This window comes from Python bivittatus, unplaced genomic scaffold (assembly GCF_059951505.1).
Source record: "Python bivittatus isolate LINGU-HERP-01145 unplaced genomic scaffold, Pbiv_v1 ctg000330_np1212, whole genome shotgun sequence".
In the NCBI taxonomy this organism is placed as follows: domain Eukaryota; kingdom Metazoa; phylum Chordata; class Lepidosauria; order Squamata; family Pythonidae; genus Python; species Python bivittatus.
In genome coordinates this window covers 8,069,462-8,096,598 of record NW_028277058.1, presented here as the reverse complement: position 1 = coordinate 8,096,598, position 27,137 = coordinate 8,069,462, and the positions used below count along the sequence as shown (strand labels likewise).

At 38.2% G+C, this 27,137-nt stretch overlaps 1 protein-coding gene across 1 annotated transcript in view; it reads right to left on the bottom strand.

The window, feature by feature from the left end:
• The window catches only part of LOC103054933 (V-type proton ATPase subunit S1-like), a 47,128-nt gene that overhangs the window by 8,571 nt on the left and 11,420 nt on the right, over positions 1-27,137 (bottom strand). The window contains exons 3-8 of the mRNA XM_025164768.2: positions 26,972-27,040; positions 19,989-20,182; positions 18,230-18,270; positions 17,124-17,209; positions 5,789-6,033; positions 2,742-2,804 (exon numbers count right to left, since the gene is read on the bottom strand). Of these exons, the coding sequence (XP_025020536.2) occupies positions 2,742-2,804; positions 5,789-6,033; positions 17,124-17,209; positions 18,230-18,270; positions 19,989-20,182; positions 26,972-27,040 (698 nt within the window). The remainder of the gene's footprint in view (positions 1-2,741; positions 2,805-5,788; positions 6,034-17,123; positions 17,210-18,229; positions 18,271-19,988; positions 20,183-26,971; positions 27,041-27,137) is intronic.

Genomic DNA, 27,137 nt, shown 5'->3' with positions numbered 1-27,137 from the left:
CAAGAATTTCGTACTTGTTCTTTTAAACATATACTCACAGAAAGGTTGTAGACATTTAGATTTGGCCCATTTTCTGAATGAGGAGAACAATACCAAAAAAGAGAGATGCTTATTTTCTTGGGGGGGAGGAGGGAGAAGAGACCTTTATTACCTAGAAAAAGGGACTTCTAGATGAGCATTGATAAAGTCACTGAAAGACAAAAATATGTGCATGTGAGTGGCAGGAGTATATCTCTGAATGCGTTCCTGTACATCAAGAATTGGATCACTAAAGCAGTGTGGGAAATTAAATTCTTTCACAGACCCAAGCAGACCTTGGAGATGAATTAATAATGGGCTCTTCCTGGCTATTGGACTCTGTCCAGGAATACCAAGATATTGACACTGGTTTCAGTGTTCTCATTTTTTTGGTTTTTGTCTTCCTAGCCATTTCAGCACCAGCCTCAGCTACTTCTATTGTCTTCTTCAATGGCTAATAGAAGCAGTCAAGATTCAAAAGTCCACTCCCCAGCATCTCCAGTTCAAAGGATCAAGAAGAAGACAGTTGGAACACGTCTCCAGTTGAGTCTAAGGCTACCAAATCTGAGCTGCAGAACTTCAGTTGATTACTAGATGGCAGCCATTCAGAGCATTTCTTTTTTCAGCTCAGAAACAGTAAACCTATTTTCTAATCTGAAATCCTGAAAGTTCCTGCTAATGAGAGAAATAGCATTGGACTGAATGTCTAAAGTTGTATGTGCTGCTTTAGGGCAGTATCTTATGTTCCTAGAAGTATGAATTTCCTTTTATAGCTCAAATGTTATCACATTTACCGATTTCTTAGCTTTAGGAAGATTTGTCTATTGGAGTTGTAAGCCCACACAATAATTTAAGAAATAATGTAAATATAGAAGAGATTACCTTGGGTAAATGTGGCTAATGAGGAGGGATTCTGCAATAGTTGCAAGATAAACATGGGGTTCCCATCAATATTCATGTTTTAGTGTGGCCTGCTTGCAGCTCACAATTTTTATTGTGATTTACCAAGTTTTTCTATCTATTAGTAAAAGTTTATTTAAAATAAATTAAACTTCCTGGATTCTATGTTGTTTGCAAGTCTTTCGTCAGCTAGTTTGCCACAGGCTGTTCTAGTGGAAAATATCACTGCTGCGTTTTAACATTGCTTAGTGTTGTGGTCTGTTGACTGCCCTGTTAATAATAGGACTCTGAATCACGTGGCAAAAGATTTAAGTTTTTTAATTTGAATTCATTGCCAGTGTTATTCTATTTATTCATTCCCAAGATAATCTTTATTATTTGTTACAAATGGATTTCCAGCCATTCCAGTTTGACCTCATAGCAAATTATATTTCCCCTACAATGCTGTGTAATTGATTTGTTAAGCCATTAGTTTAGGCAGGGCTGAAGATCCAGAATATGCACTGCCAACTAATCCATTCCTCAGAATGATCATTAAAAAAACGAATCTATAAAATCTGGTCTTAGATGCCCTACTATAGGCATGTTCACACTTAGCGGTTAAACTGCTCCTTGCTGTGAGCTCATACCACCTTGACTTTAAACTGTTGAGATCTCGGTTGTTCAGTGAACTTGGTTTTCTTCTTGCAACCATTTCATTACCAAACTAGGTAACCTCGCCAGGACCTTGACACAAGGGAGTATCATTTGCTGGTTTTTTATGCATGGCAGCTGGTCCTCCGTGTCTTGATCAGGGTTGCTGTGGTTTGTGTGCTTTTTTCTGATTGGCCTTTCTGACTTGCTTGGCCAGCAATCAACAGGTAAATAAATAAGAACCAATACAATAGGCAGGAACAATCTAAGATGAAATAATCCAACCATACAACAATACAGATGTGTCGGTAAAGACCCATCTAATAATCCATCACCACATAATAGGAAATAATATAGGGGAAAAGAGTAAATGAGGCATGGAGGACAGAGAAGGATTCAGTAGAAGATTTCAGTGGCAAAATCTGAAATTCTTGGACAGACTACAAACATTTCCATAATCTTCCATGTATTTCAAGAGAAAATGGACCAGTATTAGCTTAGGCAGCCAAAAGAGATGGAAAGAAGAAATTAAAACCTAGCAAAACATGCAGGCTGGGGAATTCTGGGAGTTGAAGTCCACACATCTTAAAGTTGCTAAGGCTGAGAAACGCTACTCTAAATTATCCCTGGCTGATTCTTTTTTGAAGAAGGAGGATCAATTCACTTCCTAACTGCTTCCAAAATAAATGAGACAGACAGAGAATGCAATAAGGCGATGCATATACCAATCTGGATTTTGTTGCTTTACTGTTCTAATAATATACATTCATTCATAATGCATCTGTCGAGATGTGAAATCCTCTCAGTGATGCATAATATATGATTCAAGGAAAGCAGATTGAAGCTAACTGCCTGCACTGAGAAACAAAATTGTTCTCTGGCATGTGAAAAAGGCCTTGCTGACCTAGCAAAACTTCAGGATTTTTTTTTCTTTGAACCGGTGACCTATCACCCCATGTCCCCTGAACATCTTCAGAAAATCATTTCACTTTCAAAAGTAGTCTGCTGAGAAAATCCCACATTAAAAGAAAAAAAAGAGAGAGAGAAACCCTGAGGGCTTAAGGAACACATTTCACAGTTCTTTGGATCCTATCTCCTATATATATTGTAAGAAAAAAATAGTTAGAAAACTTCATAAACTTCATTTGAAATGCAATTCTCTTGTTTTAAAGACATCTCATCCAAACTACCTTATTTCCAGGGTCTTGATGCCAATTTTCCCATTCTCCAGGTCAGTGTATTTTAATGACAACCTAATAGAAGAGAAGAGAAAAATGAACAAATGTTACAGGGCATCATTTTCCAGATTTCATTTGAGCCAATCTGAATTGTTAGTACATATAGGGAGATAGTACATACAAGCCCCCAAAGAGGAGAATTTCTTCTTTGCTTGGCAAACAAAAGGGGAAAAGCTTTCAGTTGAACTGGACTCTGTAATGACACTTACTGTAAGAATTCACTTAAATATAAGTCCTGCCAAAGATTTCATGGAATGAGAGGTTACAATGAAAGAATTCTGTCACAGAATGAGAGTAAAGAATGAAAATTAGAGTATAGCAGAATGGAGTATACATGGAGAGGCATCATGCCTAATTATCTTGGAAATGAAATAAAGGAATATAAAAGAAGACCTGGGAATACTGTTCCCTATTAACTCGTGTATAGCTTAAAAACACCCCTTCCCAACTGGGCATTTTCTGCACACACTGGGCTATATTTCCCATCACCTCCAGCCATTAGCTCTTTGGTACCAGCAGATCAGCTGAGTTTGTAGTTCTACACATCTGGAGAGTGGCAGGCTGGGGAAGGTTGCTATAAATTAAAATACAGTGGTATCTCAGTTCACGAACTTAATTTGTTCCGCGACTCTGGTCGCGACCCGAATTGGTCGCGACCCGAATCAAATTTTCCCATAAGGTTCAGTGTAAATACGGTTAATCCATTCTGACCCCTACGAATTTGGTCGCCAACCGATTTTGGTTGCGACCCGAATCAAATTTTCACATAAGGTTCAATGTAATTATTGTTAATCCATTCTGAACCATATGTATTTTTTTTTTAAACCACAAAAATATGACACAAAGTACAGTACGAAAAGAGAGAACGCTAACTTTGCTCGACGCGACTTCTGGCATGGAGGACAGGAAGGCGGGTGGGGAGGCAGTTATTGCTTGGAGGGAGAGTCCCCCTCCCTACAGGAAGCCACGACCACGTGTCACAGCAGGGAAAATGTCCGCGGATCCTGTTCGTCACCCGATCGGCGTTCGCGAACAGAAGCAAAATTTTGCGAACGGTGCTGTTCGTGACCCGAATTGAACAGAAGCGTTCGTGACCCAAGGTACCACTGTAATAGCCACATTCTTCAGTCATGGGAATCAAGAAATAGAATGCAATTCTGAGTTAATGGGAGAACTTAGAAATGGGCCATACATTTGAGAGAGCTATTTTGAAAAGTGGTTTTCCAGATGTATAATTCTTTAAATCAGTGTGTCTCAACCTTGGGAATTTTAAGTGGTGTGGACTTCAACTCCCATGCTGGCTGGGAGCTGAAGTCCACAACTATTAAAATTTTAAGAGGTTGAGATACACTGCTTTAAACTCTCCTCCCCTAGTCTAGCACCCTCAGAATGATTTGAACATGATGGCACTAGAAAGTCTTCTGTATTATAGCGTGAATGTTCTTCTTTGTTACTTCTGTAATAAGGATACTCATAATTTCTTTATGTTATCTCCATGTTTATGTGGGGTGGAATTGGAAAAGGCCTACATATTCTGGATTCACTGTCTGTGGCAGCTTTCCCCAGTTTGCCATCCCCTAGATGTGTTGGAACTGTATCTCCCAGAATTCCTTCCCAACAGTCTGGTTCGGAATTTTGGGAGATGCAATTTGTACACAACTAGGGACAGGATGCCAGTGTAATAACATGATGCAGTGAACACAACTCTCTCATGATTATGCAAACTTTCTTTACTTTTACTCATAATTGCTAGTTCTAGCTTAAATCGAGCCTGGAGAAGTTTGCACATTTTGAATTTGGGGAATGAAGAATGAATTCTTCAGAAGATATGGTCCCATGAAAATCAACTAATTATCTTGCTTGTGTCATTTGGGATTAAAAGGTCACCTGAAGTGGCTGCTTCTGAAGCGTTTGGGAGCAAGCTGTAGCACAATGAATGGCCACAAAATCTGTACACATTAGATGGGTACATAGTGATTGTAAGCAAGAATCATGGTTTTGGGTTATGTACACTGAATATGATCAACCTATAAAATTCTACCTAAAATGTGTGGGGTGTTGGAATGAATCCAAGAACTCCATTCTTGAGTGTGGCCCAACCAACCCCCTTTGCAAGGATTTGGCAGTTTCCCCTTGTGAATTGATGGGTACGACATCAGTAAAACTACTTTTTGCTTCTCATTTAAGTGTGACTGTAATTGTGGAATTTCCTAAACTGGGTAGGAAAATTTTTGCGCAGCCCAGAGCATTCTAGACACTCTTCTCTTGAAGTGCACACCACAGAGCAAGAGACTCCTTCTATGCCCGTTCTATACAATTAACACCTTTCATCCCTTGAGTGCTACACTGTTTAGTGGGTTTCTGTCCCCTGACTCAATGCAGAGGAGTTAGGAGTTACCATTTTTGGGGCCTCAGTCCAATTCCCCAACTATAAAAAATAAATGCTAGACCATAAGCCTGTATGTGTGTGTGCTCAGAATTGTTTTCCATATACAGTAGATCAGCAGAAAACATGCTTCTAGGTAGAAGCTTCCTACTTTTGCCAAAACGTTGAAAGCAATACTGCACAGTTGCTGTTCCATTAGTTCCACCCTTTTCAAGCATGCATGTGTCATCATGATGCACATGTAAAAGGTTTGTAGCTTGTGTCACACAACTTTTGTTAATCTACTCCCTCTTGACTACAACTGTAGACACTGCTGTAGAAAATGCTTTCAGGTAAATGTCTATAGGAATGTATCCATTCTAGTTTACAAAAGAAGGTGAATGTAAAAACATATAAAGCCTGGGATTGTAAGGAAGTTTGCATTTCTAAAATGCAAAAAAACCCAAAAAGAGCTGCACAATTTCATAATTATCTTCTAATACAATCAATCTGAATCTGAATTCTTATGGATTTCTATATTTTATCTATGATCTGTAATCAAAAGGAAAAAACCTGCTTGCTTAATTTACTATTAAAGAGATTAGTACTGAAATCATATCTTAATCCTGCTCACGTTGCATTGGTGTCTGAACAAACAGATGAAGTAGTGGTCACATTATGAAACAGAAATGTTGAATTTGCTAGATTCATGTGAACAGTAGTGTTGACTGTAAGACTGAAGTTAGTAGCATAAAAAAGGATGCATGTGATGTCGGTCCCATTGGTTACATTCAGAGGAGGATATGAGTCAATTTCTTGTCTTTCAACAGACATTAGTTGTCGCTGACTATGCCACATTACATCGTGTCTCACAGGTACCTGGAAGAGAAAGCATATGAAAAATGTGCAGATTTATTTTAACAGAAAATAAAACCTGGAGATGAAATCCCATCCTCAGCCTCATTATCTGCAACAGTAATCCAGAAATTCTAAGAATGGATAAGCATGTTAGTGTATGTTGCTTGCTGAGGCCCCCAATAATAGAAATCAATTATGACATTATCATGGAAATGACACAAATGATGTAATTTGTGTGATGAATTATGATGCACATAAAGTCACTTATTTCTCTGCCTCCTGGATGCTAATATGCCAGGAGTGTCTCCCTAAACAGGGCATACCAAGCTAGGGCACTCCATGTTGTTGCCAAGAAAACTAAATGAGACACTCCTATGTCATAACCAGGAACAGAATTTCCCTCTTCTTGGGTCAGCTCTCTGTTCCAGTTTAGTTAGGATTATTATTCAGTATTTGGCTACAACATCCAGCAATTGTCTCCAATAGGGACCTAATTCAAAAGTACTGGAAGTTTGGGAAACAAAGCCTGTTAAGTCTCTCCTACAATGGTAGCAGAACAGCTGCTCTTTCCCAGTACATGTGAGATTAGGTTCCCAATCAAGATGCTTTGACCACAATGATGTTGGTTCTTGAGGCCTGTAGGTTTCGTATATGGAGATCATTATTTCAAAAGATAAGATGTTCCTAAGTCAACACTTAAGTAGTATTGATTATTTCCCATCTTCTTTACTTCTGTGTTTATGGACAGCAATTTTGAGTTTACAGAAATGAAGCAAACAGTGAAGACTAAAGTTATTTTCAAAGCACGGTGTAAAGTAATCAAACCTTAATCTTCTTTTTGTGCTATTTGTGCTATTTGATTTCTCAAGGATAAACATAGCCTCTCAAGCAAACCTTTGATTAATGAGAAATGTTGATAGAAATCCTGAACACAAAAGGCTCAAACCCCATTGAAGTTAACAGAATGTAACCAGCATATTGGTCTTGGGTCTACAACTTTCATGTTTTCTCCAAGGAAAAGAGAAGCCAGATTTGCATAAATTGGGTCATCTTTATACTGGCTTTTTATGAAAGCAGAATTATCAAAAGGTTTTATTTGGGAGCCATTATAAATATGTTAAATCTATGGAATCAGATAGGACTGTGAGCAAATGCAGGAACAAATATTGTGGGAAGTGGGGCATGGCAACTTTGAGGAATGGTTTTAATCATATGTGGAAGAAAGATTAATCCACACGCACTGGTCCTGATCTGGATAAGCCATGGAAATCGTCAGGGAGGGTGTGAAAGCACCTTTAAATAACCAAGATTTACTTGCAGATCTGGCCGATGCTTTCTCTCTCCGCAGCAAAGTATTCCTTTTGCCTTCATGAGCCTATATAAAACCAATATAGTCACATATGCAAACCCCACTTATTGAGAATTATTCTTCTTCTACATGGGCTAGACAAAGATATTATATCATGCAATCTTCTGAAAGGATGGAAAATTTGTTTATGGTTGTTTTGTTTCTGAATTAAAAAAAAATGTAGCTGTAATTAAGTGAGTACTTTTCCCACTTAGGTAATGTTGATGATCAACAACACAAAGGAAATTCTTTTAGCTTTTCAAATGCATGCAAACACATTCACATTCATTCATTCCTGATGGTTTCCCCAGCACAACATATTCTAGAACTAGAATTATGGGGCAATTACTATGCTAACTGAGGATGATGGGAGTGGTAATATGGCACATCTGGAGTGCACTTGCTTGGGGAAGGCTAATGTAAAATGTATGAGATGCGCAAAATGCAGATAGTTATCGATTCATCAGAAATGGCAAGAATCACATGGAATAATGGCCAGAGTTACAACTTCTTTAATCCATCAAAGGATGCATCTTTTCAGGCCCAGAAACTATTTGTCACAGGAGCACCAGATAGACCCAGCCTCAGCATATGAAAAAAGGTTTCTCTTATTTGGATCCATAAAAACTGAGGATAATCCCAATATATCCTGCATACAATTTCTAGGTACAGCTTAAAATTTCACAGGTAAATAAAGAGAAGTATAAGAATGGGATATACGCAACATACAGAGAGAATGTGGAATTGTTTTGTACTTCCAGACAGATGCTCTTATTTTTCTGGGCTAAAAAGTAGTATTCAATATTTTTACATTGGTAGTGAAGTATTTCTTTCAGGTCTGTTAGAAGGATACTTCCATCAAACAGTTCATTCAAAAGGAGTTAAACATTAGTTCTTCATATTTATTTAGTAAAAATTGTGGGGAAACAACTTTCAAATTTCATGTGGAAATTAGGAGGTCTATGTTGGGAGGAGCAAATCTAATGACGTTGATTCTTCCATACCTCATTACTTATTGACCACGAGGGAGCAGTAGGGAATAGATAGAAAGTTAAGGGTTTAATCTAAGTCCCCACTTTGTTTATCATTTTGCCTCCTCTTCGTTTAGGAGATTGGTAACCTGAGGCCAAGTCCTTCTGCCTTTCTTCCCAGATATACAGGCAGAAAGCACATACTCTTGGATTTTTATCCTGGTAGGGTGTAGTTACCTAGGTACTAGGCTTTGTTTATTCCTATAATATGTTTATTATAAATAAATCTTTCTGTTATAATTATAAAACCTGCTTCACTAATCATTGCTCAGGTTAGATTTCACCCTCAAGAATACTCACAGCACACAAAAAACACTTCAAGTTCCAATTGTTTGGAAATGGAAAAAAATCATTAAAATCAGCTGCATTCTTCAGCTGCATTCCTATATATTCTGACTAGGAGAAAGTCCAACTGAATTCTGAAAGACTTAGCCAAGTTAGGCGTAGAATAACACTGAATGAATGAAAAAAGAAATATGTCCTTTGGATAGTTATGTCTTGGCCAAGGCACAGAATTTTAAAGTTTACCTATTCTTCCAGCAAAGTAATAATTTGTCCTCTTAAAATCAATACATTGAACTTTTATATCTAAAAGTCAACATATAGAAAAGAAATAATTAAAGATCAATATCTAGCTTCAAAAACCTACCTGTGGTTTAAAACTCATTCTACAAGCAGATTCTATAGAAGATTCTATTGGAAATAAATACACATATTTTTGCCAAAAGGAAGATGAATAGTGTTGCAATGTGCAGGGCCTGGCATTTAGGCAGGAGCACGCCTCCATAAAGGAAAGGAACTTCAGTCCATGGAAATGAAATTTCGGCAGTATATGCAGATCAGTGAACCAGGAGGATGCTGCAGAGCATCAGATTAGATATTATTCACAAGAAGAAAAGTAGAGTAAATGGAGGCAGCAGAAGCTGCATTTGCAGGCACGCAGCAGGTGCTGTATTTTCAAAACAGGATTTAGCTCAACTTGTTCAAATTGGAATGGACACTCTGACTTTGCACAGAGATGAAATGAAACTCTTAAGGAATGTAGCACTTCTTGAAAATGCGCTCACTCACATTCATGAATGACTCTGGGCACAGCAGGCTATAAATCATTAGAAGGCCTCTCTGGCTGAAACCGACTTACACATACACTATATGGGCATTATGTAAAACTGCAAAAAAAATAGCAGCCATTGCAAGACATGAATGCAAATGAGTTTTGACAGATGATCACAGGAATGTGTTGTCTCTCCATCACTATGAATAAACTGCTCCTTGCATTATTAAAAGTTGCATTAGAGGCTGAACCTGAAAAAGGGGAGGATTTGAATCCCTGTTTTTCAATGGCATGATGAAACAGCACAGCTGTAGGAAGCTCCAAGCTGGGATTACAGAGGAATAGCCCATTTCAAGTCTCCCAAGTCCTTATTTTTCTTTGTCTTCAATTTCATTCATCCCATTTCTGCATTTGTTGGTAAATTTTTGCTAAAGCAAAATTGACTAATGATTAAAATGACTAATGACTTTGCTAAAGCAAAGTTGACTAATGATTAAAAGATTGTTCAAGTCAGCTGCACAGAAAGAAGGGTGAGCACACACCTTTCTTTCAGTGCAGATGACTTGAAAATCATTTAGTCATTATTGCCAAACATGCAAACCAAAAATCTGGGAGACCTGTCACATTAGGAAGTTGCATCAGTTCTGGAAATTTGGTGGATGGAATGATGCATTCCAGGAAATGAGAACAAACTAGAGCTCCCAAAGCTGGTGGAGCTGCAGAAATTCAAATTATATATACACTCTTTGAGTGAGTCTTGATTCCTGGCAACTGTCTGGATAATTCTGTGCAGTTTTCTTGGCAACATTTTGAAAGTTGCCAAGAAGGCTGTCCTTCCTTCTTCCTAGGGTTGAGAAAGAGTGACTGCCCCAAAGTCATCAGCTGGCTTTCTCACCTAAGGCAGGACTAGAACTCACAGTCTCCTGCTTTCTGATCTGGTGCCTTTAGCTACTATACCAGACTGGCTCTCGGATGATCACTAGATGACCACAAGAAGTTAGAGTTTTCTGTATCTCCTTGCTGCCATCTAGAAGTTATCTGGAGTTTTTCAACCTACCTCCAGTTGTTTTTTTTTTTTATCTGCGCTCAGTCGTTACTGACTCTGCAGTGACTGCTTGGACGAGTCCTTGCAGTTTTCAAGGCAATTGTTTTGGAAGTGGTTTGCCAGAGCCTCCTTCCTAGAGCAGAGCCCAGCTGGCAAGCATAGGAGGTGGGGTTTCTGTTGCTTCGCGCCCTTTTCGGGCGCGCGCGGTTTTTCGCGCTTACCGGCAACTGCTCCAGACTCCTTTTTTGCAAGGCGCCGCCAGCATTTTTCCTCCCACCGGAGTGAGAGTCCCCATTTATCTACTCACATGAGTTTTCGAACTGTTGGGTTGACAGGAAATGGGGAGGAAACAGGAGCTCACCCTGCTAACGCGAAGGCTGGACTCGAACCACTGAAGCATCGACCATTTCTGGCCGGCAACTTTCAGCGTCATTAAGCCGCTGCGCCGCCACTGCGCCACCGTGTCCCCCCCCCCCCCACCTCCAGTAGCCTTGGACAAATGTTTTCCATGAACTGTCTGTTTAGGCTCATTTATAAAGGTACAGGACAAACATCACTGAAAGAAAATGAATTTAATGCTAAAGTTAAAGAAATGGCAACTTCTGTGCTGGAAAAAAACGTTTTAAGGCAGAAAGAATGTGCCATAATATTATATGCCATATTCTACTCTGGAGTTAATAATAAGGTACTATTAACTTCCATTTTCTTCCTTTCCACTTTCACTCTTGAGAATGTTAACAAGCCACTGTTAACATTCTCAAGAGTGACATATATTTAGCTTCAACCAGCTTGAAATAGTTTGGCTGTAATGATTCTAAAATGTTCTTTGCATTACATGGAAGAATCTGGCTGATATGGCTAGCAAATAATTAAGTATATTGTTACAGCTATATGTTACCATTTAGTTTTTTCAATGCAAAGTAGTGCTTAGAGAAGGAAACAAAAAAGGAAAGGGGTGGGAGAACTAAGGAGTTGCAGACAGGTGTTTGCTTTTGGTTGCTCCTTTTCTGCCTTTGAAGTTGTATGTTTGCACAGACCTAATGATTAACAAGGGGAATTTTGCTTGCATCTTAAAAATATGTGAAAATGTGTAGAGGGCATAAGTAATGGCCTTGAAGGACAGGAGGAAGAGCCTCTACCAAGGCAAAGGTCAGATAAAAGGGATCTGAACCCAGGCTAAGGAAGTAACTTGAGAAAACACCTCAGAGGAGCCCCTCCCTAGTTCACATGAAGATGAAAGGAGAGAGGGGGCAGCACATTCAGACTTGTAAGATTCTGTTGCTGTAGCTGTGACAATAAAAGTAGTCCTGACCTTCATGTCTTTGGTTTCTTAGTCCAGCCCATCTTGGAGAACTGACAAAGTGTACAGACAACCACAACTGGTTTTGCAGTGTTCAGAAGTTGGTGTTACTCCACCTAAGAGCCTGACTCCCTCCCTTGCAAAAGACTGGAGACATAATTGCCCCTGCAATGGGTTGGGTTTTCTCAGGACTTCCTAACTCTTTGTTTAGAGAAGCAGATGGCTTAATATGTTCTTATCACTGGTGTCCACAGGGAGGGCAGATGATGCAAGCAGAATCATGCCTTTGTGACGAAAGCTCTATCCCTTAAGGATGTGCCCTGTGACATTGCACGCGTGTACAAAAGGGGTTGAGCTTGCTTGCATCATTCTGACAAAAGTGGTGGATCCGGCAGGCACCTCTGATTCTTACAACCTATGAAAACATATATTTTCCAACAAATTAGGGTGTTGTTTCAGAATTCAGCAAAACATTCCCTCCCTTGGTTCCTTGTGAGATCCAGTTGTTCTAATGGAAATTCAGATACTGCTATAGGTTGGCATTTTGTAGAAGGCTGCATCCGATTTAATTTGTTTTATTGAAAGAATTTAAAAAATAATCTAGGGAAGGAAGGTTTATATATTGACATTAATGTCCACCACATAAATACATTCTCCAATTGCTGGTGTCCCTAGGGGGTGGCAGGGACAGATGACAACACTTGTGTCTCGATATGACCACACAAATGATGCAACTTACATTCTGGTATTGGAGATCAGAATGCAAGTACATAATCATGTCATTGAAGTGATGACATCATGATGCATATGTCATCATTTTATATTATCATGAATGTTACAGATGCCTATGCCTCCAGCCATTTAGTGTAAGACATATAATAACTTCGGGGAAATGAAGCTTCTCCTCAAGTGCACCAAAATAACTGTACAAAAAACCTCAGACAACTGCAAATATTTATCATATTCCAAACTATATAAGCAATACTGTACTTACAGAAAGACTGAAGATCTGCCAAATAGAGAGAAGGAGTAAGGGAACTACCAGCTAATTTTTAAAGATCTACACTAATTGTAAAATGTTATAGCTCAAATTTTAATAAACCTACCAAGGGTGATCAAGTTGATCACATCAGTCTGAATCACACAACAGAATCCAGAGAAAAATAATCTTCCCTGCCTTTTCTTTAATATACTTGTGTTTAAAACCCTCCCTTTGTATAGCCATCAGGCTGTCTACCTCAGGCCAGTCTTTTTAATCACCTGAATCAGTTGTGACAATTAATGTACAGGGCAAATCAATCACAGCTATTTTGGTTCTACACCACAGAATGCAGGTCCCAAATGAACTTAAATCCCTTTGACATGTACACAAGTATTATGCACTAATGCAAAAAATATAGCTCAGTGACTTTGAAGATTTCAGGATTCATAGTGGTTTTCTCTAACTTCCTGCCCTCCTGATGCAGACTGGGGAAAGTTGGCCTAGTTAATTACTGTCAGCATTTGGAAAGGGCCACATTATACTTTGAGATAAATGAATACTCTTCCCAGGATTTAAATGAATTAGAAGCAGTCCATCTTTTGTACAGCTATTGGGGGACATTAAAAGCTATCCATCTTGATTTGAGAGCACCTAGGTAACCTTGTCAGAAAAAAAAAAAAACCTTAGCTCATCTTGTTACTTTCCTCCTGTCAGTCCTGTCAGTTCCCAAATCTTGTTAAAGCAAGATGTGAAGACTACCCCATTTTTCAACACTCCATAATCACATAGTTCTTATGGGAAAGCATTGCTGTTTGATTAAGCAACCTCTCCCATTAAAAACCTTAATTCCTTTTTTTCTTCTACCATAAGCCATGTTGCTATCTCAGTGTTGGACTAATAATATTCAGTAATAATTTTTAAAAATCAACAGTAAAGGATCTACTAGCTTAAGACCAGAGTTAAGGCAATGTTATATTGGCTCAAGTTTCACAAAGGCAGAAAATTGAAAATTCAGACTAATGCTTCAATAGATAAACTCCATCTGTTGCACCCACTTTGTTGGCTGACAACTTTACTTCCATCCATCTCCATTTTTCTTTGATCTTTCCAACCATAATGCAGATGAGGAAGATGGAGTACCTTTGGTCAAAAAAGATGTTCAAGTTTTCCTGCTTCTCCATTGTCTTTTGAAACTCCTAAAACTAGCTGCACTGTTAAAAGGAATCTTCTTGTAAGTTGAGCTGGTTGCTAAAATAAGTCATTGGCAGGGTGGATTAAACAAGAGATCCTCTATTTTGGTACCCTTTGCTATCTTTTTGTTGATCAACACAGAGCACCTTTTTGAATAGCATTACAATTTTAAAAATGCAATTTTTTTTTTGTCAGCCATATTAGCCCAAAACCAGGTGTGGCTGAAAATATCAAGATGGTGGCTACAACGGTGTGATCAAAGCTCCCCCCATTTTTTTAATGTGTGTCATGTGTATGATGCACATAAAAAATAGGCAGAGCTTTATCCACACCATTTTGGCTATGATTCTTACTTTTTTTAACATACCTGGTCACTGGTGGAAGCCACAAAAATTAAGTGTAAGCAGTAATAACAGGAAACGTTGATCTGCCAACCTCCACAAAGATTTGGGATGTTCTTCACTGGCTGTTCTGGTCAAGGATGGAGCACTCCTCCGTTTCGTCAGTGAACTGGCACTGGTTCTCTTACCCATAATTCATGCCTGATCAGGCATGCTATGTAAGTGCATGCTGATTTTCAGCATGATGAACAGGATGAAAATACTCAATCAGCAATATACTGAGAAGCCAAGAGTATCACCCCTTCAAAAGGTCCCAAATCTAGTTAAGCTTTGTGAGGGAAAAAAATGTAAATGTTAATGTTTAAGGGAGGGGATGATGAGCAATTAAAGTGGAGGAATTGAATTGATGAGCAAGGACAACAGTGAACTTTCTGGCACTGCTACAAAATGAACATGTAAGAATTTGCTTCTCTCAGCCTTCAGTTAGATACAATGAGGGACTAGGAAATTATATCTTGAACAAACCTGGTTCATCTTGGGCAAACACAAAGACTTATTTTAAAAATATCACAAAATCCTAAAAGAGAGGTTGATGTGATAGGAGGATGAGAAACATCACAGTCTTAGTTGACCCTGTGAATGAAGGCAGTGTAGTACCTGCTTCAGTTTCTGCAAGACAGAAGGGTAAGATAGTTTCTCCTCCCTTCTTTGTAGTTTGATGGATAAGTGCGTAAGTGATTCAGTGACACTGCTTTATAGCTATATGGGCATTTAATAAAATGCAATTTCCATTAAGTTGCATGATTCAAACTAACAGATGGCAAAAACAATGGCAGCCAGTAGGTGGCATCAAAGAAATACAGTTGTCTGTCTGTCTCTGCTGGCATATAATGGTCATCCAGAATTTTGCAGGCCCAGATATGGTATATTTAAGAAATAATTCCGAAACAGGAATCAAAGTGAACTTCCTATATTAAATAACAAGCATTCACTTGAGCAATTTTCAGTCACCTGTGCCTGCCATGTGACCCATAGCAAGGTAGAACCCATCGGGGATGGGGGGAGTAATTCTGTTGGAACCAGTAGAAAGTTTTTATCTTTTAATCCCCATGATTGGGGAATACCTAACAGGAAAGAAATTGACAGAAAGGGAAGATGCAAACATTTCTTCATGCTTTTTGAGGGGGGCGGGGTAGATGTCTTCAAGTCAGTTTTTGCCTCCTGGCAACTGCCTGGACAAGTCCTTGCAGTTTTCTTGGCAAGGTTTTTCAGAAGTGGTTTGCCGCTGCCTTTCTCCTAGGGCTGAGAGAGAGTGACCCGGTTCTCAAGGTCACCCAGCTGGTTTTGTGGCTAAGGTGGGACTAGAACTCATGGTTTCCTGGTTTCCAGCTTGATCCCTTAACCACTGCACCAAAGTGGCTCTCTTCATGCCTGGGAATCCCAGTACGCAGAGCCCTCTAGGCCACAAGACTAAGCACTCAGCTCAAGCCCCCTCCCTGCATCCCAACATTAATCATCGGTTAAAGACACAGTGGCTACGTTTGAAAGAGCAGAACTGTTCTGGTACCCAAAGTGTGCCCACACCAGTTCCTGTTAGGCAGGAATAGCATCATCATCAGCTAAGCGCACTCTCTTAGGGTTCCGTGGTCCACAAGGCAACCACCATTCCCTTAGGCATCTCATCTTATCTGTGTTGATCCCAAAATGTGCTTGATTACATCACAATGGAACCTCTGCCTTTTCCTACTTGCACAAGTTGCATGTAAATACGTAAGGGACATACATTTGTATCGCAATGTCACAATGGATATTTTATCACTTGTCTCTCCCTCATGCCCTCTGCGCACTGCCCCTGCCTCAAGTGCATCTGCATCATTGCCAGTATTATTCAGCCCTTCATTATAACTGGTGGCTAACTAAAAGGAAGAGGCATAACTGCACATTTTGTCATGAATATAACATTCATCTATGCTATAATCAACATAATATTCATTAGGACGTATTCCTAATTGAATGAAGATATTACACACACACACAAAAAGCTCTAGATAGTACCTTCAGAGAACAATATTCTAGCCTCAGAATGAAACTGCTGCAGGCTTTAATCAGAAAGAAATAATAACTTCAGAGTCACAATTCAGGATTTCATCAACAATAATCCTGAATAAAACACTTTAATCGTTTTTATTGGACAGAAATACATTATATGCCCTGGGGGGATGAGTTAAAAAAAAGAAAGAAAGAAACATATGTACCTATTTTAATTTGAACTTGCTGTACCTGTTGCCATTTTAATCAGATTGATTTGAAATCTGGCACATTTATAGAGTTCATCAAGTTTCAGGTTGTTAACAACAGGTGTAATATTTATTAGCAGTAAAATGCTGAAGCTTTAAACCCTTGTTTTAAATCAATACCACTTTAATCACACTTCTTTTGTGGAATATGAAAAGCAAACACACCATAGTGAAAAGTAATTCATGAAACTGTGTCCCCATTAGTGATGTATAGTGACTTCAAAGTGTCACCCAGCCCTCATATCAAGTAATCAGGGATGTCTTCATCATCAAAGCCCTGACACTTTTTTACATTTGTCACATGTTCGACAATGTATAAAAAAGGTGGGGTTTTGATCACATGATCATGAGCACCATCTTGATTTTTTACATTCCCCTTCCACAGGTGCCCCTGAAGTTAGTTAGTTATTTTGGCACAATAATGATTGGATGTCACCAGATAATTCTGTAAGTCACTAGTGGGGAAAGGAATTAAATGGCATGGCAAACATTTTATACTTCTAGTTTTTGGGAAATACTGACCTGTGATGGTTGCCTTGCTGTATAAATGGCTAAAAATGGAATTCCTTGTTGCTGCAAAGATCTGATAAACCTTCCAATTATTTCATCTGTAAACAGAATATTGTTATAATAGTTTACTAATGCTATTAAATTCATGCAAAAGGGTTAAAATATTTTGGAAGATAGCTAAATATATGCTCATGTTTATTAATCTTTAAATGTCCATTGTTACATAGCTAAATGGAAACTTAGCAATACAGGATAAGAACTTTGGCCTGTCCTAAAAAAAAATTGCATATCATCAGATCCAAGTAATCATTCAAAAGATTCAAAGATTTAGGGATTGTGCAAATGATTCAAGATCATTCTAACAGGGCTATCAAAGAGTTTCAAAGCAAACTCTTGGAAATTATATACAACAGAAACACATATACATAGAACTCTACTGCAAAGAAGGCTGAGCAACCTACAGTTACATCTTTCTAGTTCCAGAGTTTACTGTGACCGAAATGGCTGAAAATTAGCACTGTCATTACATGAAATACATGAACATTGTTGGATATGCCCCAAATAAGCTTAAAATAACTTCCAAAAGATAAAGGACATTTCTCAAATCCAGGAAAACAGTATCAAAAACCCCACCCTACCTCTTTGCATCCTTAGTCTGCCTGTTACAGTCTTAGGATTTTCCTATTAGCTAGCATAAGGTTGCCCGCTTCAGTAAGGCTAGTATTCTGGGCCGAAAGAAGGGCCACCAACTTTGGTAAATTTGCATCGGATTGGGCAAAACTCTCCAATAAAGTGGTGTAGCCTAAGCCAAAACAGGGATGTTAATTTACATGCATGCTGAAGACCCACAATGGATACTTTTGGAATGTAGGTTGTCAATTTTGATTTATAGTTTTAACTTTTATATTCTGTCATTGTTTTTACATTTTATTAGTTATCATAAGTCTTCCACAGAGCAGCTAGGCAGGGTATAACTCAAATATGTAAATTAAAACAAATAAACAAAAATATCCTTATCCAGCACAAGAAAAAAAAAATCCTTGTATATTTACTGATCATTTCATATCTCTTGCCCAGTTATTCACCATTAATTCTTTACAGGTTATTTAATCACCTACCATTTTCCATGAGCTTCTTTTGAGTGGGAAATTCATCTATCCTGCATGAAAAATATTGAAAGGAAAACTAAAATATTGCAAAACTTCTGAAACAGTAAACATTTTGCATTAAAAAAACAATTAAAAACAAAATTATTTCAGATACCTTTTAGAGGAGAGAGAAATATAAAACATATAGTTTCATATTCAAATATTGTAGAAAAGACACTGACTTGTAATTATTATTATTAGTGGTGTATTAAGGATGTTTTGACAGATTATATACTTCTAAAAAAATTGGGGATCCATTAAAGGAACATTATTTTGGATAAAAAATGCTGAGAGTTATGAATATAAAAACAATTTCTAATATGTCTCAGAAGCTGGGCCTGCTATCTGCAATATTAAAACAACTTTAGTAATCATTTAAAATGTTAGGTAGTGATTTATGTATTCCAGTGACTTGCATTGAGTTTGCAAAATGGAGAATAATCAGAATAGGATAAGGGTATAAGGATAAGGGTAGGTTAACCCTCCACCTGGTAGCTAATATTTCAAAATGATGATGATGATGGTGATGACGACCATGACAGTAGCAGCAACAGCAACAATATGATAGAGAAGCCATGTCTAGTTTGAGATTTTTATTTACCATTATTTCCTCCCTAAGAGATCAAATGTTTAGGTGGTAATTTGCTCTTTCAGAAAGAAAAGAAAAACTGGTTAGAAACAAACTGACAGCAGAACAGCTTTTATTGTGTAAGACAGATAATCAGGTCTTTGCCAGATTTAATAACCTAGGCTTCAGTTGAATGATTGTTACCTAATAAGATTGCTGGCAACACCTATAGGATTGCCTATAATGAAAGATCATGGTGAAAAAAGAAACCGAAGAAGGGAGAAATTTCTATATGAGATCAATAGGTCCATTCGATGTCTCCAATATATCCTACATAAACCATTTCAGGATTTTCCAGAATGCCTGATGTCTACAGATTAAGCATAAAATCTAGAGCTGCTTTTCTCAAATTGGTCCAGATATGTTAGGATTTCATACACCAGGGAAACTTACTTTTACTGTGATTATGTTCCTCACTACTGGGAAGAGGGATGCTCTGTTCTGATACTTGACAAGCTTGCTCCCAGGACCCCATCTATGCATTCTTTTAAAACATGGAAGGACTTGTGTGCATCCCAGAATAATATAGGACAATCTTGGGTTTTTGTATCTTTATTTATTTATTTATTTGTTTGTTTATATTTATTTATTTATTTATTTATTTATTCAATTTATATGGCCACCCAACTCACTCACAATGACTCCGGGTGGCTTACAGGAATAAAAATCCCAAATACAAAACCTACTCCACCTCCCCCACTTCCCTGGTGACAACAATACACTTACACTAGCCATTTGATGGGCCCCAGGTTGACCTGGGATCCCCAGGCTCGTTGGCAAAACCATGTCTTCAGGGTCTTGCGGAAGAGCATCAAGGTGGAGGCCAGTCTTATCTCTGTGGGGTTGATGTTCTACAGGGAGGGAGCCATCATGGAGAAGGCCCTTCTTCTCAGTCCCACTAGATGGACTTCCTTGATAGGGGAGACCAGTAACATACCCTGCCTCCCTGATCTTCCTATATCTAGGGAAAGTACACTACTGATTATAATTCATAACTCCTTTTTAATTTATATTATTCCTACACAAGACCCATTATTTAAGAAACCCCTCAGTTGTTGCATGAAAGCATGCAAGATATCTAGTCCTTATGATACTTCATACCTTCTGATCGGTGGTAAGTTTATCTCAAATAAGTTGGGTCTGGAGACATTCCCACTTAGCTGTAATATGTCAGGGCTGTCTACATTTACCAAGTTCCAGTTCAGAGTCTTCTGAAGGTGGCTTGAAAAGTGACTGACAGCATGACAGTCAACTGCTGGCAAAACCAATGAAGATGATGAAATCTTAAGAAGTTCCTGCAGTAAATACAAATAACAGTTAATTATGAAGTAGATAATTAAAGACCTTAAAGGGGTGATTGCTTTTTATACTCTGATCAGCTTTGATTACAGTCTTATAGTTTCCATTATGCAAAATAAATTCTATTATCTTCAATAAGAATTTGACAAGCAATTTCATTACACAAACAACTCAGTAATGAAAATCACCTAGCTGAAAACAACAAGGGAAAGGTTCAATATTGATAACGTCTTACATGTTTAGGAAATAAGTAGATATGACATTGGCTGTTTTGCAACCAACCTACAGAGAAAAAAAAGCACTGACATGTAATTTGATAACAAATGGGATCTTTTTAGGCTGTTTTGAGAGCTGCTAATGCCCTGCCAGCAACTTCATGGCAGACTCATACTTGATGACCAAACTGTAAGACTGAGTGAATGGCTTACATGTGTGAATGGTAGTATTTTTCACATCTCCCCTAAATGAAATGTTCATTGGGGTCAGTTTCATCAATTCATTTCTGAATCTGGCATTCTGTACCCATTCACTGGAAAATAGAATGATCTATAGCATGTGTAAGTGAACACACCCCAGCAGGCTTGAACAAGCAAATCTGACAGCCCAGCCCAGGTATTCTACTTTCTGTGCTACTGGAAGAGCCTCAGAGCCGGTAGGACATAAAGTACAGGCTGCCTGTCCTGAACCTTAATGCTCTACTCTTCCTGAAAGGGCAGGAAGGAAACTGTAGCCAAGAATTTAATACTTTCTGTTCCCAGGGCTGTCCGCAGGGTGTGGTGAAAAAAGTCAAGATGGCCATGCAGATCAAACACAGGCAGAGCTTCAGTCATACCTTTGTGGTTGCCATCTTCCCCACACTCTGTGAATATCCCTGTCGGTCCCTTTGCAGAATTTTTTGCAAAACATGAGTTCACCCTGTCATAGCCAAATCTCCATGAAAGTACATAATTATGAACAGTCAGTTATTAAGGCATGTCATATCTCACATATATAACTTCTTTAGGTGAACAAATATACAGTATATAAAACACTCCAGCAGCAACAAGTGAAAATTATGAACTTTGGATAGAATGCAAAGAGGCATTGGAAGATGTTCATTTTTACTTATGATTTTGCCAAACCATTGACCTCAAGGAGCATCTCTGTTGAATTGCTTCTTTCCAATTCAACTGATATGAAATCAGTTCTGTGCAACAGAAGAGAATACACAAGTCTATACCAGAAAACAACCCACACTAACCAAGTACTACGTTACCAAAGTAACGACCCAACCTCCACAAGAGGAGCTGTGTAAGAACATTATTCAAACGAGTGCAAAGGCACTACAGCAACCCAGAACAGCAGAAAAAGGAAACAGACCACCTTTTCAACATCTTCCAACAAAATGGATATCCATGCAACTTTATCAAAAAGTGCCTGACCACTTAACCTACTAGAACACAACTAACACAAGCTATGAAAAGGCTAATAATGCCATACATCAGAAACATCTCAGAAACAATCAACAGACTATTACCACCACATGGCATCTCTATAGCATGCAAACCAACTAAAGCCCTCCAAAACATCTTAAGTAAACCAAAAGACCCAGTAGCCCAAGAAGAAAAAACAGGAGTCATCTACAACATACAGTGTAAGGACTGTAACAACCATTATGTAGGACAGACAGGCAGAAGGCTAGCAGAAAACATCCATGGACACCAACTAGCAGTCAGAAGACACATGAAAACTCCTTAATCTCACAACACATGGACAGACTTAACCATAGTTTCAGCTGCGAAACTGTCAGCATCTTAAACCAAGTTAAATCCAAAAATGTGAGAAAATTCCTGGAAGCTTGGTATTCGGACAAGTCAGCCCTCAACAGGCACATAGAGATAAACAACATCTGCACATTATTCAGAAGAGACAATAAAAAGGAAACAAAAGACCAGAACATCTCCTCACCAGCAATCATCACCCAGATAAGCAGAGATTAACACCAAGATTATCACCAGACATATAAGCAGTAAACAATACCCTAATCAAGGAACTCCCAAGGAAGGAAGGAAGGAAGGAAGGAAGGAAGGAAGGAAGGAAGGAAGGAAGGAAGGAAGGAAGGGCCCACCCCCTCCAACACTGGTAGTGCAAGCCACTGTATATAAACAGAGAGCAAACCCCACTCCATTCTAGCACTGAAGATGTTACCTAGCCGGGTAATGAAATGTTTGCAAGAAAACAACCAAGTTCAGAGAACCCCAAGGACTCCACAGTTCTGTGCAAGTTAAAATTTGGATTAATTCCATTATGGAAAAAGGAGAGATTATTTTATTTAAATCAGCAGAGATTCTGATTATATAAAAATCTTCCTGGACCCACTAAATGTCCCCCCCCAACACAGAGACAAAAGAGGGTGACAATCAGATTAATAACTATCCTACAGAAATGTTAATAAATTCATCCTGCCTCAGTTTACTGCATAATATTCACTATTCTATTTTCAGAAATGTAAAACTAATTTCTATTCTAATTTCTAATATTCTATTCTATTCTATTCTATTCTATTCTATTCTATTCTATTCTATTCTATTCTATTCTATTCTATTCTATTCTATTCTATTCTAATAATCTAATATTAACAGCTTGTTATAGACCATTCATGTCTTCTCTGGTTCCAAACTTCCTCTTCTCTGCCTGTCTACATCTCTGAATGTTTTGCATCTTTTTTTTTTTTAATGGGTCACATGTTTTCATCACATATGTCCCTTTAGGAAGCCAGTGGCATCCCCTGTTACCGCTTCCTCAGGCAAGTCTGTCAATAAGATTGACAATAGATTCACTGCATTGCCAGCACAGGAAAATGACTGCTAAATTGGATCGAGAACTTTTTGAGATGGAATTCTTTAAGAGCAAGAGATTCAAGAAGGAGACAGACTCACTCTCGGTCCCTTTCATTATTGGGGCTCTCTTAATCCAACTCCCTCTATCCTGAATCCAGGGAAGTAACAGCTGCTCCTAGGGTCTAAGAAGTGAAATGTGAACTAGCTTAAACAGCAGAAGGGCCCTGATGTTCTTTTCTCCTCAAAGTTACTATCAGTCAAGTCCCTGGAAAAGCCAATAATTTTGGCCCTGGAATCTGTTTAAAAACAGTACTAGTATGGTGGTGGTATTAAGTGTGAAGAAACTTTTTCAGACTGCCTTTCTTGGCAAAAGCATAAAACCTTCTCACTTGCATTAGTCCAGTGCTGAAATTATTTATTTTCTTGTGATGCCTGATTGTTAGTTGCTATTCTAAAGCAACAGCTCTACTGCTGCCAAACATCTTATCCATGTTCTTGGCTCAGAACAGCTCCAACTCATAGCTTTGTTCCCAGCCACCACTCCATCATGCTTTGGCTATCATCTCCCTGTGCTAAGACGGGCAGATGTCCATATATGTTCCTTTCATTATCACATATACTCTTCCATCAAAGAAGAACCATCCATGCAGCCTTGGGTGAGGCTCCTCCTCTTCGTGAAAGGTCCCTCTTCCTGCCTCCAGCAACGAGAACTATGTCTGCAGATGCTTCAGGTAGAAGTACCCACAGGTATGATTCTACTGTGGATATCCCATCTTTGGGAAAACCAAGGAGTGCCCAAAGTCGTTGAAAGCCCTTTACAGCTATTCCACATGGAGCTGTGATCTCCAGCGCAGAAGTGAGGAAGAGGAGTGAGATGATGAATGTCTGACCACAAGCAGAAAAATCTCTACTTGAAATAAGTTGTCAAAGTATACACAATGCTAGTTTACAGCAAGGGTATATAACTTTGCAGAGATCAAAGGTCATATTTGCCCTTTGAATGGAATGCTAATGGGACCTTCCAAAAATGGGTAGATCCAAGAAAAAGTAATAGATGAAACCAGCCTAGAAACAAGATTTGATTTAATCTAATTGAAACTTAAGTTTAATTAAGCTTTACTTTGATAATTAAAGCAATTAGTAAGATTACTCTCATTTTTAAAATGACTTCCCCCTTCTGTTATATGAAAAATTAGTTTGGTGGCAACTGGGGATTGAGCACCTCTGAGTTAAAGAGAGATGAAGGAATTTGATATTCTTTGAATCTTATGACAAGCCACTGCAGTTCCCCCCCCCCCCAATTTGGAAAACAAGATCTGTGTTATAGCTTTTGTTGAAATTCAGCAAAGAAAATATGAATCAACTTGCCTGATGGTGATCTGAATGCACATCTACATCATAATGATCATATGTGGTTCATCAAATTTAGCAAACAAATGTTTTGATGCTAATAAGAACATTTATCCATTCTTGGGCCAACATATACAACCAGTACCACATTAGTGACTCTCACTTTTACCCAAAGGGAAGCCAATTACAGCATTTGAGCTACATTTTCTAGAACACAGAGTCATTAGCATCATTTGTTAAAAGTAAATCAAAAACCATCTGTTCCCTCTTAGGTAATAGCTGTTGGAGCATCTCATGATAAACCAGTTGATAATTAGCATTGCTACCGTTCTCAAATATTTGGTTTATGTTTTTTTAATCTCATTTGTTTACTACCTGATTCTTAAATTGTAACATATTTTTATACAAATCCCTTTATTCAACTTCAGGGAAAACTATATAACTGAGCAGATTTAAAAAATGTTACCCAAATGTAATATTTTCTTCTTAATAGAATCAATTATAAGACACAGAGACAGGACATTAAATCTTTTGCATTAGCAAAATGCAAGGACTGGTCTATCAGATACATGCTTCAATGGCTTACCACTTGTTACTTCTTTTTTAATTATTTATTTCATCCATTTATTTGCCATCTATAATCCACCAAGTGGGTGAGTAGTCAAGAGCAGTAGCCACCATACAACTGGACATGGGCAAGAGAACAGCTAGCAAAGTCTACTCCTTGTTACCATTATAAGCATAAAAATAGATGAACAAATGAATAGTGTGTTTATAGTGGCTTTGTCCTCTCCCTTCATCAAGTGAGTAGGAAAAGCTCATGTTGATATATTTGACAACACAACAAGGTGGGCTTTCAGAGGAGCCCAAGCCTTCTGATGACCCAATTTCTAGAGCAGAACAGAAGTTGATAATGGCTGCCACAACTCTTCTTCAGAGGCACTGCTTTGAGAGTACATAGGTAGCAGTGGGCCCTTCTAGGCCGTTGAGGTCAAAACAACTGGTCTTGGCAGCTCTAGCACAAGACATTTTGATGAGCAAAACAAACCAGATGGTACCATTCTTCTATTCAATGTACAGGAGCAAAATGGCTCAGCAGGTGGATCTTTCTTCAAAATTGCCATTGGGACAGGGCCTTCCCATACCATACTCCAATCTTTCCTCCAAAACCTAGTTGTGACCTCTCAGGATCAGCTATGTAAGACAACTGCCAAATGGTAGGGCCAGACATGGGATTTACCATGGTCCCTGAATCCATTTACAATTCTGCAGTATTTATCACAAGACTGCAATTTAATAAATTGCTTTGACACTGCAACATATCTACTTATTTAAAAAAAAAAGAATATTCAAAGATGCAAAATATTGCTGACTGGTGAATGGAGTACAATACCGAAGACAGACAGTATCCAATTTTAATATCCAATTAAAAAAAACAACAATGTTTTTGCAAGTATAGCTGCATACACAGCTACTGATCCTCACCTACTAATGTTCCTAAACAAATCTAATCTCTAACAACACTAGTGATATTTTTAAAGCCAGTATTTACTTATTGCCAAAAATTTGCATTCTTTCCTTTGTATTATGTAGGCTGCACCATACTCCTGAAATAAGAACTGTGGAACCCCAATTTACAGGATTTCAGTAAAATGGAATTAGCATAGGATGTATCAATGTTCTGTTTTGATTAACTTCATTTGCACAGTGATGTCATTATGCGAATCATTCTGTTTACCTCATTGGTATAAGAATGTAATTATGTAAGTGGCACAAATCATTGTGTGTGGGTACACATCACCCTAATGGACAGTAATAAATAATGCAACCTTCTTCTCCCAGTTAGTCCATTAAAATGAGATATCACTAAATACGGCTAATGTCGGTGAATAAATTAATAGGGTGGAAATTGTATATCAGAGGGCTTAATACACATCTACTTAATCGGACACGGCATTACTAACTTTCATGAGTATCCATATCACAACACATGTAACTACATGTTTGTGGTAGCGGTATCTCACAATTTTTGCAGGAACAGCAAATAAAACAGGGATTTTTAGAAGATAAATTCAAAAATATGAATTCTTAAGAGCTTCCTCTGACCGTATTGTAATAGGAAAGGTTAAGATGCATCAGCAATTCATACTGATAAAAAGTACACAAATGTAGACTTCCTTTTTAAAAAATAAAGATGAAAAATGTTTTCTGAGGTTTTAATATATACGTAATGAGGAGAACTTGGAGGAATAAATTTACCAGGAAAATAACTTCTTACACTGGAAAGAATCATCTTCAGAAAACAGCTTCTGAAAGCATTGTAGGCTGTACATTTTGCATTGTATTCATAAGTGAACTTTGAGAAAACAACTAGGGAACTGAGAATGGATTGACCCCTAATTTCCATTCCTGGGACCAATGTAAATTATGAATAACTTCAAATGTTCTTCCATACACTACAAAGGAAATTGTAGGAATGTATTTTTATCAAGTTTGAAAGAGCCTTCAACCTGTTTCTGGAATTATAATATCCTCCTGCCATTTCTTTTAAGCATGTCTTTTTGGTTTTATTTCTTAAAACTGCTGGGAGATGCCAGATGGAATAGTTATGCTTGCCTGAACATTGTGAAATAGTGACTCATTTCCAGAGAAGTCGGTGTATCGTGTGAAGTCTTCCATACTAAGCTGAAAAACAGAGAGGTGGTAGAGATTGTTAGAAGGAGGCCCGTGTTGTTGTATTCCATATAAGCTCATCTAATACACATAAGGGGAGCCATTGATA